General features: G+C 37.3%; 2 protein-coding genes across 2 annotated transcripts; one reads left to right on the plus strand and one right to left on the minus strand.

Annotated features, from left to right (window-relative positions):
- Nucleotides 1–1,040: 1,040 nt before the first annotated feature.
- Nucleotides 1,041–4,737, minus strand: LOC103990814 (protein LAX PANICLE 2-like). The gene is made up of 4 exons (XM_065158680.1): nucleotides 3,860–4,737; nucleotides 3,690–3,740; nucleotides 3,522–3,594; nucleotides 1,041–1,534 (listed from the first exon to the last, which is right to left on the minus strand). Exons 1-4 carry the CDS (start codon nucleotides 4,402–4,404, stop codon nucleotides 1,373–1,375), a joined length of 831 nt encoding a protein of 276 aa, XP_065014752.1. The 5' UTR covers nucleotides 4,405–4,737; the 3' UTR covers nucleotides 1,041–1,372.
- Nucleotides 4,738–13,606: 8,869 nt separating this feature from the next.
- LOC135643602 (auxin-responsive protein SAUR71-like) lies at nucleotides 13,607–14,549 on the plus strand. Its single transcript, XM_065160754.1, has one exon. The coding sequence runs from the start codon at nucleotides 13,963–13,965 to the stop codon at nucleotides 14,347–14,349; it is 387 nt and encodes a 128-aa protein (XP_065016826.1). The 5' UTR covers nucleotides 13,607–13,962; the 3' UTR covers nucleotides 14,350–14,549.
- The last annotated feature ends 211 nt before the right edge of the window (nucleotides 14,550–14,760 follow it).

Raw genomic sequence — 14,760 nt, forward strand, 5'->3', positions numbered from 1 at the left:
TGCATGGATGTGTGCTGTAACACTACCATACAAGAAGATGCAGGAACCATATGGTCATGACATATCATAGGTCATGATATGCACATGCATTGCATAAGTGTTGTGACATCACATCAGATGAGGGACTTTGTCTGACATTTTAATTGGATGGAGTTCCTTTTGCAAAAGCTACTTTGTATACAACAAATAGAGAGAGAAAAATTATCATATTAGTTTAAATATGATAATTGATACAGAAATTGATGTCTTCATCTTACAAAATTTCTCTAAAAAAGCTATTTAAAGCTGAAAATTACTATTCCCAATAAGAAAAATAACTTAAGTAGTATACATATGATAAACCCAAAAGTGCATGAATGTTGCTAGTAAACATTCCTAGTTTGATGCTCCTAATATAATTTGGCCTCAATTACAATAGAACTAAGTTTTAAATGCTACTCCAAAATAGCAAAATTGTTGAAACTCCATTAGAGTTGGGACTAATTCCATCTCCTCTCAAATATAAAATCTGCAGCCCAATTAGTATTCGGATTATCCTTTTTTTTTTCTTTATGAAAGATAAATGATGAAGATAGGATTCGAACCCAAAATTTTATACTAATCAGCCCATCATAGGAGTTGGACAAGAATTGATGTTTATTGTTCTTTACATAAATATCAGAGCCAAAAACAATTAATTTTCAATTTACACAGAAATATTTATAATGTAATTTTAGTATATAGTGTTGGTGGCAAAAGTAACAATTATTTTTGTCGAATAATGATGATTAGTTGTATATTAACTCCAACTTTCCACAAATTGCTTTGAGAATCGCACTCCTCTCAATAACTTCATCAATACTCCATTTCACCATTTTCTTATCACCTCAATCTTCTAATTTTGATTAAAAAGTAAAAATCGATAAAATGGGAAATGATGCCTACCTTTTTCCATTCTTAAATCCTGATCAACGTAAAACACACATTTCGACCATAAATCTGCTTTTAATCTTCTGAACAATTCATATGTGGATGGGCATATTATCCACTACTGTCAAACAAGTTAGCTTTTGGGCTCCTCAATGCCTGATTCTTTTGTGAAATGATCACAAACAAAGAATGACAAAAAGAATGAAATCTTATGACTGAGAGTTGTATGTTGGACAAGTATGAGGCAGTAGGACATGGAATCAGTGAAGTAGGAAGGAGGAGAAGCATGCAGAAGCCAATGAGGCTTTCACTGCACTGTAGACAAGTGATTCCTGCATGCCTGGAACTTGCATGATGCACTTCTCCAGGCTAATGCTGCACTTGAGGTAAACAATCTTCTATTTGCCATGATGATCACAATGTCAGAGAAGAAGAAGAAGAAGGGAAAAAGAAAAAGAGTTTCCTATACACTTCTGCTGTAATGCAGGGTGATGAGATGGTCAGTGATGGATGCCGATTCAGGAGGCAGCAGCACTGTTGCTTCTGTAGAACGCCATACTTGGTCTCTGACTTGGTGCAGTGTCATCGGAGGAGGAATTTGCTGGCCTCTACAGGAAAGCTGCACCTGATTCATGGGTGGATGTGTTAGATATCAATGGGTGATAAGGAAGTGTAAGCACAGGCGTTTTCATGCCAAGTCATAGACAGCATAGAGGAACCTATGTGCATGACCAACATGCAAATGCCATCTCCCCTCACTCGACCCACCTAACGTGACCCATGTCTATCTCATGTCCCTTTCCCTCCCCTTATCGTAGAAGCAAAACCAAGTCAACAAGAATCCATCCGCCACCACCACCATTGTGGCCATGGAAAAGCCAAGCCTACCAATAGACTAGAGGCATGATGGGAGCAGCGATAGGTGCCTTGTTTTCAGGCCCTCTCAGGGATGATGGTGCATGGCCAAGCTTTTGGCATGGCTGTCACAAAGCATGATGGCTCAGGAGTCGTACCAACATGGAAAGTTGTGGCCCTCCCATCTCTTGCCATTGTTGTTTGATGCTTTCCCTTTCACCTACCTCATCAGGCTGTGATCAAAAGAATCTACCGGACGCATGCATGGCCTTCCTCCATTGCCCCGTGTTGTTGTGATCCCACCACTCCTAAATACTCTTACTTTTATTGCCCCCCAAAGTGTTCATAATTTTATGTCCACAGAGATATCTGTGCCCAGAGTTGGTGATTTTGGTACAGTTTTAACTCAACCAATCAATAGATTTTAAGCATTATTCTGACTATATCTTTTCTCATGTGTTGTTTGTGAGCATAGACACAGGTGAGAAGGTGCGTCAGCTATTGTTATTTCCATTGACATCCTACTAGGGTTGACCATGGAATCAAATTAGATGTTATTTCCATGCTATTGCCTTAACCAGCACCTGCACTCAACTCAATTCTTTATGCCAATGAGGAATGCAGTTGATGTGATATGTCAGGAAGCATGTCGAATTGTAGATCTACAGTTGACCTTGGAAATTATCTACAGCCACATGGTGAGCACATCTCATAGGCTAAGGGAATGATGCTCATGTTGTAAGATTCCTTAGTCACCTCATGGGACAACAAAGAAACTAAGAAATGGGTGTTGTGTGAAGGTACGTAATATGTGGCAAATCATTAGGTCATCCAAAGCATCTCCTCGAACTTGAAGCTGGTTCCTATAGTTCAGTAAGTTATCATTCATAATGAGAGTGTGGAGGTGTTCTTGGTCATTACAAAATAATAAGGAGTAATCACTCTAGAGGTTGATGGTATAGAGTAGATGAGATGAAGAACAGAAATGTTGTTGGTGTAGAAGAATGACAATTTAACAAAGAAAAGAATCGAGGAAAAAAGGAAAAGGACTTTACAGCTGAAAGCTCAGTACTGTAGAACTGTAGAGAGATGGCAAGTTATAACTTCTACATTAATTGTTGACAGGGAGCTATCTGGTATTAATGGGAAAAAGCCATGAAGAACTGCAACATGAGATATCGGTACTAAGATAGAAAGCATTTCAATACCTAAAAACAACTTTCTTTTGCATAAGATCATGTAAAAACTACAACATCGCTATGTTCTTCTAGTCATCATCTTGTAATGTGATCTTATGGTCCTCTTCTCGTGAATGTAACCACTCAATCTCATAATCAAAAAGCTTATGGCATAATGCTATGGCACTCAAAACATTTTCCTATAGTTATATATATATATATATAGATATGATGACAATCCATTCGACTAAGTTAGTGTTAAACAATGATCTGGGAGCCTAGTTAGCTGTGTAGTCCATCTAGTGATGTAACTTCAGATATAGAGCCTGTGGTATGTACATTTTAGCTCTGTGATTCGTGTCATGATTCCAGCACCAAATGATGAAGACACCACACTCATGTTGATTAACACAGCCGCAGAGGTGGATGTGTATGATAGTTTGTGGTTCTTCCATGAGCTAGTGCAGGCATGCATCGCATGTCCAAAATATGATCACAGAATACCCAAAGCAAGTAGCAATCATTTAGACATTGATAAGCTAAAACACATAAAGCATGCGGAGGGTGTCTTTTGAGTACCTCAGATCCATCCTCCAAACCCAGCTTATTGGCCAAGTACTTCAACAGTATCCTCGCAGTCATCGTCCCATCCCTACCAGATCAACTACTTTCAATTCAAGACCATAAGAAAGGATAAAGAGAGAGAGAGAGAGAGAGACAGATAAGCAAAGATGCAAGCATCAGTACTTTATCCTCAAGTAGCTCTTGGGTATCTGCGGTAGCAATGGTTCCTTTGTTCTGCGTTAACAGCACGAGAAGTGCAACCATGATCAAAGTTCTCATAAAATAAAAAGATATGGTCAGATGAAGTAGATGATGTCTAGTTCTGATCATGCAATCAAAGTACTCTAACTCACTGATTCTGCGCCGCTTTGAGAAGCAGCCACATCCCCGCCTGCGGCCTCGGTGGCGGGCTGACCACCCTGATGTGGCTGCCGATTGCTAGAGATGGTCTCACGAATTCCGATGGTTGCATACCCCAGCGTGACGGCATTGGCGGTGGAGCCATGGTCGCACCACTTGCGGTTGGACGTGGACTCCAAAACCACCATGGGTGGTGGCCAAGACTTGCCGTCAACGTCGGGCGCGACGGTGCCAACCTCGTCAAGCCAGGAGGAGGTTGCGGTTGCGGCCGCTCGCCCGTTCCACTGCTAGTGCCAGCAGCCGGATCTCCTGGAGCGACGCCGGCCCGGGAAGCACCGGTGCCAAGCTGAAGCCATCCTTGGTAGCTCCCGGCAGCTTCTCCAGATGCAGCCCTCTCCTGGTCATTGCTGCCAGTGTTTGAAGAGGCCTTTTCGGCCATTAGGTCGGATCTTTCGCAGAGCTGAAGTCCTGTTTGATCGAAGAAGCTCCCATAGCTATCGCAGTGTCTCCGGAGGAGGTTCCGAGCCGGGGCCATCATGTCATAGTGATCCACGGTGCTTCATCAACCCTTTGATCCTTCATGTATGTGCCGAAGGTGCCGACTACCCAAGTTTACTCACCAAGGAAATAGTATTGTAGAAGATTTGTAGGTCATGAAGGTGGAGCTGTTAATTAGCAGCGTTGGATGATCTAAGGAGAAGAAGAAAGAAGCAGTCATGGGGAGAAGAGATTTAAGAGGGAGGTATAGACCACCACCTACTGCTTTTTTCCCTCCCCTTGGGACCTAGAAGAAGATTGAGGACTTGAAGACCTCACTTTCCTTTCAAGTCCATCAGTTTGTTTACAGTAGAGAGAGAGAGAGAGAGAGAGATGTTCAAATGGTTTGATATAGGAATCTGAAAATAAGAGAAGTGTGTGTGCACATAAAAATACAGTTCACAATATTCATATGAGAAGTCCACTTTAGATGGCATAAACATAAAACACAATATTATTTTGTAGAGAATAGAAAGAAAAAGTATTAGCTATTATTTATATATGTGATAATATTATTAGAGGTTGAGAGAGAAGTATGCTTGCTGTGGGGTTTTAATATGGAACCCACTGTTGAGTAAAAATCAACTTTGGTAGTTGGGATGTTTAGATGGCAATTGTTTGATTTAATTCACAACTAACAAATTATTAGCTTAAATGATCAGCTTCTTTCATTCCTAACAAAAGAGATCTCTTCCTTGCAAAGAAATCATGCATCATATTTTGGCCAATTAGTAAACCTAAAACATATAAATTAGAATGTTGCAGTGAGCTAAGGAATCCTAATTCTTCTGTAACATGGATTAATATTACATGTTGCATATGCAATAATGTTATGTTGGAAATTGCATTTCTAGATAATACAAAGTTGCATATGAATTAAAACCTGCAACATGTAATAATACTTTAATAGAATAAACATAAAAATATTGGATGATTCTCAATAGTTTTCCTTATTAATGTTTATAAAATATGCATAAATTCATAAAGGATTTTTATACTTCTAATTAATGTTCATAAAGGACTCAATCTTTCTCTTCTCATGCTGCAAATGCACTTTATAAGTCCTAAAATAATCCAAAAGGTTCATAACTTATCTTCATCACATTTATATTAATAATTAAAGATTAATTTAAAATTATCTATGTAATTAACTATCTTTAGTATTTTGATTCCTATATTTTTAAATACTATATTAGAATTTCTATACTTATGAAAGTGAAATATTAAGATAATTTTATATGATTAAAAATAAAAAAATTTATTAAAATAACAATATCAAATATTTTATCTCAATCTAATATTACTTATTGGCATTAAATCAACATCTAAAGTGAGCAAATATAGTTAGCATTTCTAATGCGTAATTAATGTTTGAAATATACAGTGGAGTGGTATGGCATATACTTTTTCCATCAATTATTTCTGTTGTTTAGGTGGACCGACTCACACTCGGAAACTTTTCAAGGTGACGTGGCCTCTCCAGAACCTAATACGGGAGACACGTCTGCATGGGTCCCACACATAGATTCTGTGAGAATTAAGCCACAGGACCTCTTATCCAGTGGATATGCATTGATAAATCTTATATGGTGCTGATAATGCCGTCATTATCTTAGGATAACGTTTTGTCTCGTAATTTGCTCTCACAAACCTAACTGGTGGAGTCGATGAATTAGAAAGATCAGTTTTCCTGTTTCAATTAAGTGTGATTGAAGACGTTCCAAACAGTTTAAAATTTTATTGTTTGAATATATTTGTATGTTTATTAAACACATACAAAGCGTTGCGTTCATATATTGATAGAGACTATGGATTATGACAATTTTAATATGTGAGATATTGTTTGTTGAATGAATAAATAAGTCAAATTCTTTATACACTTATGCAATCTTAATCAAATAAAAAAAGAGTGAATTTTCATAAGAAGAAGAAAAAATCACTATCTTTGATCAATTTTCCTATAGCATCTCAAATTTAAAAAATTTGCACGGAGTATCCCTAACTATATGAAAAGATTTTTTTACCTCTGTCTTCTTCGTTGGATTCATGATCGCCCCCTATCTTATATTATCATCTCCTCCTCCTTGCACAGCTTTTATCATCTTCCTTGCACCCTCATCAAATGCTCTCACACCAGTCCTAGAAGCCTCCATCGTTTGTCACGAGTGTGGGCGAGTCTACGTTCAGAAGCGACCAAGGGCATTATGGGTGATGGGCACCTATTTGGGGTAGAGAGGAGGTAGTCGACATAGTTAATACCTTTTCGAGGTGGAGGGGGATGATCGATGGCTCATGCATGAAGGTATAGGTATAGCCAACCCGTGTATAGAGGTGGCTATTGCATCCCGTGAAAGTGAGGGGTGGGGGTGAGATCTTTGCTGCTGGTCGCCTCTGCATGCAATCACGCCTATGTTGTGAATGACAAGCAACTATTCGAGATCGATGGGACAAACGATGATAATCTAAAATAATTATTAAAAAAATAAAGAATACTATACAAAAATTTTTAAGTTGGAGTGAAAAATTATGAAAGTTAAGGATTTTTTAAAAAATTTCCTCATAAAAAATATTTTATATTATTAAAATTATTAATTTTTCTTGGCTTGATGTATATGCTTCAAGAATATAATTCTTTATTTTATAGAAAATATATATGGCTAAAGAGAAAATTTGTATATATTTTTTATTAATAGTAGATCTACTTAGTCATATAAATTAATCAAATTATTCTTTCATTTTTCAACTAGCAAAATTAAATTAGAATGTTAAATCATTAACTATTAATCAAAGTACGATTTAAAAAATATATATATTCATTACCTAATTTCTATCATATTAGAAATATAATAACATTCTGTTTTAAAATTATATATTTAATTTAAATTACCTATTAGTAATCATTATATAGACATTTTAAAAAAGGACCCCAAAAAAGAAAAGAAAACTCTCCATCATTTCTCCCCTTTTTGCTCTCTTTTCTCTGCTCGGCGTCAAAAGCCCACAGTCTCCTCCTGGCTAGCAATCGTAGTCCTCGAAGCAGCGCCTGGAGTAGAATGGGCGGATCTACAGGGGCTGTCGCCTCCCTCGACGTGCTACTCTTGCCTCGCTCGGTCGCATTAGGTTCGGCGGGCCGTATTACCTGTGGATCTCTATGGTTCGAGGGTTTTGTTCTCGTTTCCTTTTGATTAATATCTTTTCTCAGTTTCGTGTTTGTATGCGCGCGAATTCCTCGATGTTCTAATTGTTTGTCTTCTAAAAGAGGAATTTTTTGAAAAAGTATAGTCGTGAATGGTGGTGAATGCTGTCTCTTTTTGAGATTTACCAGTTCTGGAATGTGGTTTCGATTCTCTGGATGGTATTTACTTTCAACTCCTTTTGGTGCACGATCATTTGTTCCATAAATCATAACTTGATTAGTTTGTGAAAAGAGTTGTCATTATTCAGAATTCTTTTTCGTTAGTGGTGTTCTTTCTACATGTTACTGTGTTAGTAGAGATAAAAGTTGGAAACTTCCTATCTGTGTCATTCTAGTTGATATGTGATACTTAAAGAGTATAACTTGATTACTTGCTAGGTTGGTCTTAGATTTTTCTCAAAGGGAAGACTTCCAGTAGCAAATTTCTAAGGTGCTCCTATGGCAGAACAGAGTTGAATTCTGCAGGCTACTAATCAGTAATCTACTTCACATCATTATGAACTTGAAGTACAATTTTGTCTTACAATTTGCATATTTAAATATGTAAATTATTTTTCTGCACAGAAAGTGATAGGATGGAGATTTTGGAGTTGTTCCTAAAACGAAAGCTATTGATATGATAGGTCAGAACGAGGTTAAAGTGAGCCAAACTTAGTCATTTATTTCAACTTTTGATTAAAGATTTTGAGATATGATTTGTTTCCATCCTTTTTTTTGTTTTTCTTTGAGAAGATCTTGGGATATGATTTACAATAATATGACCCTGTCCACTTTTATGGATCTGGTACTCAAAATAGTTATTTGAACTTTTGGTCCTTATGATTTTTACTAGATAATTTTACTGAAGGTTTAGGTTGTAATCCATCTTTAAAGTAATTTAAGTTTTTTTTTCTTTAAAGAAATTAAGAGTGCAAGTTAAAGAAACAAAATCTAGGAAGTCCGGAACCTTTCAACACATAATGACCAACTATAAACGGGCATATATATATATATATATATATAGAGAGAGAGAGAGAGAGAGAGAGAGAGAGATAAGAATGTATTTATTGATGAGTGGAGTAAGTGTAACACTCCCACATCAAAATAGATAAGACTAAGATTGATTTATAAGAGTGGATGTATTATTGTCAACATCAATTTAACCATTTTAGTCAATGATTTGGGTTCAATAAAGCTGCCAGACCAATTATCTCATGGGTCATGACAAATGGTATCAGAATTGACGAGATTAATGAGGGGAGATTGTATGGATCGGGTCGTGACTAATCAAGTTTTTAAGTGGAGGAGATTTGTAACATTCCAATTAATCCCAAATTGGAAACTCTTGATTAGTTTCACATCCGTAGTGAGCAAGAATAAGATTATCATATAAGAATCTAATGAGTATACTATTATCATTTTCAATGAAATTGACATGTCAATTAGCCCATCAGCTCTTACGACACCAAGACCACATATTTAACTTATAATTCTCTTTCCATTGAGCATTGCCATAAATGATACTCTATAAAAGTCAAAATGCTACATTTGTTGTATTAAAAAAAACATCTTTATTGTTGTTGATGCTAGTTTTGTTTTAGGTGATGCAAACTATGACTTAGGCAAGTGTGGAATGAAAACTGTCACTCTTCATCTTGATGTATATGTCTTTGAATCAGTGACTTAGGCATGCAAATATATACCTGGAAAACAATAGTATAACACAAAAGAACACATCACAGCAGTCCATAGATCAAGTAAATCCTGACAGAAGTAAGGAGAAGTCACGCTATGTGGATAGGATTAGACTACTTTTTAAGGGTAGGAAATGGTGTGCCGCCCATGGTTTTGGAGAAGCTGTAGCAGTTTTATATTCATGCTTCAAATCCTCTTCTGATTACATTGAACTCTGTTGGACCAACCACTTTGGTGTACATTAATATATGACTACATAATCTCATTAGTGATGGCAACATTGCAACTGAGTTCCAAGCCAATTGTTTTCAACTTTTTCAAATTTGTTTGTTTCAAGGCAAGTGTTTTCCAATGTTCTAAGGTTTCTTGTCACAACTACTATTAGTTAACATTGGTTGATGTTTTCTTGATTCCCTGATTAATGCTTAAAATATTATCAGTGATGAAAATTTTCAAATCAGTGTCATGATCATGGCTTTCATACCTTTTTTTTTTCTAGTTTCCTGTAGCCCTTCCTTGTTCTATCTTTAGAGTGGAAAAGTCATACATTCCCTTCAATCATAGGGATGAAAGATTTCAATTCTAGAAACCACTGTGAATCCTTGTCCAGCCTTGTACCCTTTTTTATTTCCTGTAGCCCTTCCTTGTTCTATCTTTAGAGTGGAAAAGTCATACATTCCCTCCAATCATAGGGATGAAATATTTCAATCCTTGTCCAGCCTTGTAGCAACAAGGGGGATCAATTGGTTGACCTATGAATATTTTATTGTGTGATCATTTAAAGCTTATAAATTTATTTTAGAATCAACAAAGTATGCTCATGCATTTGCTTGTCACTAATTTGTCTTCTCTCTATCTTAAGTTTTATAAGACAGCTAAAGATTAAGAATAGATTCTCTTTTGGGAGCAGATGGTGTTATAACAGTTGGCATAAAAGCTAAATAGAGGAGAACATGGAAGACATGATTAGAATATGAAATTTTCTATGTGCTCTTTATCTTTTTTCCTATTTAACTACTCACATAGATAAATATTCATTAGCAATAAAGGATAAATCCTATAATAATGGCTAAAAGACGAAATATAATCAACTTATAATAAAATATTCTAAATAATCATTCTGATATTAGTGTTTTATGTGATTTCTATTTATTGATCGGATAGGATTTGGTTTGGGTTAGTGAGGCAATCATTGTCTTCTTTTGCAAGCTAAGCAATCAAATGTATCTGCTTAGCCACCTTTACACTGTTGTAGACGTGAATCAACGGGGTTGGGCCATTGCTTTCATAGGCATGTTGTCTCCAAAGTGGTTTCGCGAAGCGACTCGACCTGATCCGAGCATGTTGACTTAAATCAAACTAAAATCGATCTATTGGTGTGGAGTCGATATTGGTGTGGAGTCGAGATGGCGATGCGGAACTTTCAACCTCCCGATATTATATCGAGGTGTGTACAAAAGATTGACGTCGGAGATTCCCAATATGATCCTTTCGATAATTAATTTGGTAAGATATTCGAGTTTTCGAAAAGGCGAAGATAGAGATAAACAAAAGATCTATTATTTACAATCACAAATTTTTTATTATTTATGATTAAAATAATTGAGAAGGATGATGTGGTGGCATAATGGTCGATCATAAAATAAAAATAAATTTGTTTAATTTATTAGTACTAAAACGATCATTCTAGTAATTTGTAGTCATTAAGATCTACCATTTATAGCCATGGATTTCTATTAATGTTCTTTAATTTTCATTACATCTATTGTAAATTTGGTTATATAGATCATGAAATAAAAATATATATAGTACTAAAGGTTATATGTAAACTCCAAGAGGAAAAAGTCTACCATTTTTTTCCCTTCAAGATCACTAATTATATGATAAGAAAAGTCTACCATTAAGATGACATTTTGTTTGTCGAGGAATCACAATTAGAATGAGAACTCCTACGTATTCCATTCTTGAACTCTGAAAATATTTTAATAGTTAATATAATTTATTATATTTTAATATTTTAATTAATTTCTTAATGTATATTAGGTATATTCTCAACAAAGACTTTTAAGTTTTTGAGCCTCCTTTATGCTTTACTGGCTCTGCCCCCTCACCATTGCTTGTTACCATCGTATTCGTCCCATCATGGTCGTCTCTGTCCCCCAGCATTGCTTGCTGCCACCTTATCATTGTAGTCGTCTTCACTACCATAAATCCCTCGTCACTGTCTCCACCCTATTGCCCCGTGGCACTATCGTGGAGTATCATTTTAAACACCGTCACCCTACCCTTTGCCTGCTGCTCCTAATACTAGCTTTGTGCTTGTGCCCTCATGAAGTGAAGAGGAGAAGGCAAGGTAAAGGTGGTAACATGGAGGTGATAAGAAAGGTGACAAGAACGAGGGTGCATAGGTGAGGATGACGAGGGCATGCAAGCAAGGACAATGATGAGGTTGAGGTAAGGGTCCACGAGTAAGGATAATGACGAGGGCACATGGATGAGGACGATAGCAAAGGCTCGCGAGTGAGGATGATGATAAGGACAAGATAAGGGTGTGGTAGCGAGGATGATGACGAGGGCAAGGGCACATAGACGAGTCGAGATAGAGGCAACGGACAACAGCAAATGACAGAGGTTGTCATAATGAGGCAAAGGTGATAGGCGATAGTGAGGGGCGGAGGTCGCAACTGACAGGGCAAAGGTAAGAGATAATCTCGTCTTTTATAAAATAAAAAATATTTTTAAAAAAGATATTCTATATTAAAAAAAAGTTAGGATTTCAGTCAATACCATCTCACTCAATTACAATACCCAATGGTAGGATGTTTGACTCTGTTTTCATTGTCTAGGTAATGGACAAAATTAATTTATGTATGTTTTGAAGGAATATGCAAAATTGATGGAACTTAATCCATCCTTTATAGAATTCGATGTTCATTTTGATAACTCGATCGTCAATTATAAGGATGCTAAGAGATTCAAGTTTAGATATTGTGTAGGTCGATCTCAATTATAGGATTATGTAATGTGAAATATAATCATATAGTGGAATACTTATATCAATACGTGACTGTTATGTCATCAAAAAATAATAAAGACCTCAATCGACATCGACAAATATATCATTTCAATAAATTTTAAATATTTTGTATTATGCGTAATATTACAATGGCTCGTTCTCTCATCACTTTTTAAATCCATTTTAAGAGTCCCACTCGAGAATCAAATCAACATGAGTCTTTATGCAAGAAAGATATTTTAGAATCAACATTATATCAAACATTCAATGCATCTTTGATGAATCAGATTTAGTAACAAAGAGTAAGTGATCAACTCGTATCGGATGATAACAAATGCTTTGAGAGTTGCATGACTCACCTTCTTAGAAATGAGAAATCCCTTGTGTTGCGAGTCAAGTCGTTACTTAAGTTGTAACATGGAGTGTTGCTCCTTAACATACAATTGCACAACCCCACTCACTAAATTAATAACAAAGAAAATAATAATAATAACAACAATAATTATTATTCCTATTGATGGAAAATATTCAAAGTCCCTGACATCACAGTAGCTATAAATAAGGCCAGTCTTTGTATGTAGTTGCCTATTTCTTGCTGCCTCCATCCATCATGTTTATAATATTTATCTCTCACTATAATGTTGTCTTGACCAGTTCATCGCAAAACTTCCATCTTCATCATCCTAAGCTGACATGTCAAATCATAATTGACTATATATCCAAGTGATAAACCCATCGTGGTCACCACCATTAAGATTATTTGGATTTCTTTCTACCACTTGTGCTAAGCCACTCGTTTGATTATTAATAAGGTTAATTAAATGGATAAATCTTCTTTTTTATGTTTAATTATTAAGAATATATTAGTTAATTTAACTAGTAAAGATTTTTTAGTAATATAAGATCTTAGCCTCTCTTCTCATAGATAGATTAAAGAATTATTTTACTGCAAGGATGTAGAAAGAGTGGCAACTTGAAATAGACTAATGTAAAGGAAAATAGATAGATAGATTCGAGCTTAGATTAGGTGGGACACAGTATTTAGTTAAAACATGCAGGAAGAAAGGACAGAGAGGAATAGGTTGGAAGCAAATTGCAAGAGTCATTGGCAGCAATGGTTGACAATGAGGAGTTGGTGTGTGTTTTAGATCAGCATCGGTGGTAGAGACGACTCTCGGTTAATGTCCGCATGCACGTCTCCCTCGCATAGACGCAATCGTGAGAGATAAACAATAATAATACTAAGAATAAGACACATGTGGTGCAGCTCTCTTCTCCTTCTCCTCCCTCCCTCTTTATATGGGCATTTGCGAGCTCTTGATCATTGTACTCACTCTTCCATTTGGGGGTCTTCTTCTTCTTCTGCTGCTGCTGCTGCTTTATCTTCTTCACAGGAATGACTAGGCCTCCTCCTCCGAGTCATGAGTAACACAAAGGTCCCGAGAGCGAAGGTTATGTATCACCAAGTCTATGACAGAGGATAAGAACAGAAGCCTCTTCGACTGCTGTTTGTGTTCTGTGTTCTTTCTTTTCCTTTCTTCTTCTTCTTCTTCTTCTCTTTCTGTCAGTTTGGTGATGACACAAGTTTGATGCACTCTTTGGATTCGCTTGGTTCGTAGTCCAAACTCGTAGATATCAAACCCCTTGTAGTTCCTTCATAAAAGCTTCTTCCTATGGGGAAGGGCCTGATACTGAAGACACTGGAGCGGTGCCGGTCGCTGGGGAGCCACAGGAAGGGAGACCAGAAGCGACAGATGCCACCGGAGGGTTGCTTCTCGGTGTACGTCGGGCCGGAGAGGGAGCGGTTCGTGGTCCGCACCGAGTGCGTCAACCACCCGCTGTTCCGGATGCTGCTCGACGAGGCGGAGGAGGAGTTCGGGTACGCCGCCGCCGGGCCGCTCGAGCTCCCCTGCGGCGTCGAGCTCTTCCAAAGGGTGCTGTGCGAGGTGGAGCAGGACGCGGCAGAGCTGCACTCGCCTCGGTGCAACTTCGCCAAAGGCCACGCCGGCGGCTACCTCCTGCATAGCCCGGCACGGCCGCTGATAGCCGGGCGTGTTTAGATGACCACACGTGCATGGCCATGCTATATGTACGTATATGATGTGTTTGCTTTCCTTGTGTCTGTAATCACCTTAAAAGGGTCTCCTCTCCACTTCGTTTTTAGTACGGTAGAGATGGTGAAGCCTCGTCGTGGACCTTTGAAGCATGCGATGTAGAAGATGTGATCGATAGCTTGTTGTGATGCGTATGTTTCTTGATCTGTTCTGGGCATTATTATTACTGTGATAGGCCGGCAGTGTTCGATCGAATGATGCATGTTATAAGTAATTATTTGGATCGAACAAGAAATTAGATCTACTTACAATCTTTGTTCGCTTTGTCAACTGTGTTCTCCACCTCACAACTATGATATTATTCGCAATAGAGGCAAAATAGACACACAAATTGGGAACAGCAACCGAATGCAGTAC

Source organism: Musa acuminata, chromosome BXJ3-7 (assembly GCF_036884655.1).
Source record: "Musa acuminata AAA Group cultivar baxijiao chromosome BXJ3-7, Cavendish_Baxijiao_AAA, whole genome shotgun sequence".
NCBI lineage: Eukaryota > Viridiplantae > Streptophyta > Magnoliopsida > Zingiberales > Musaceae > Musa > Musa acuminata.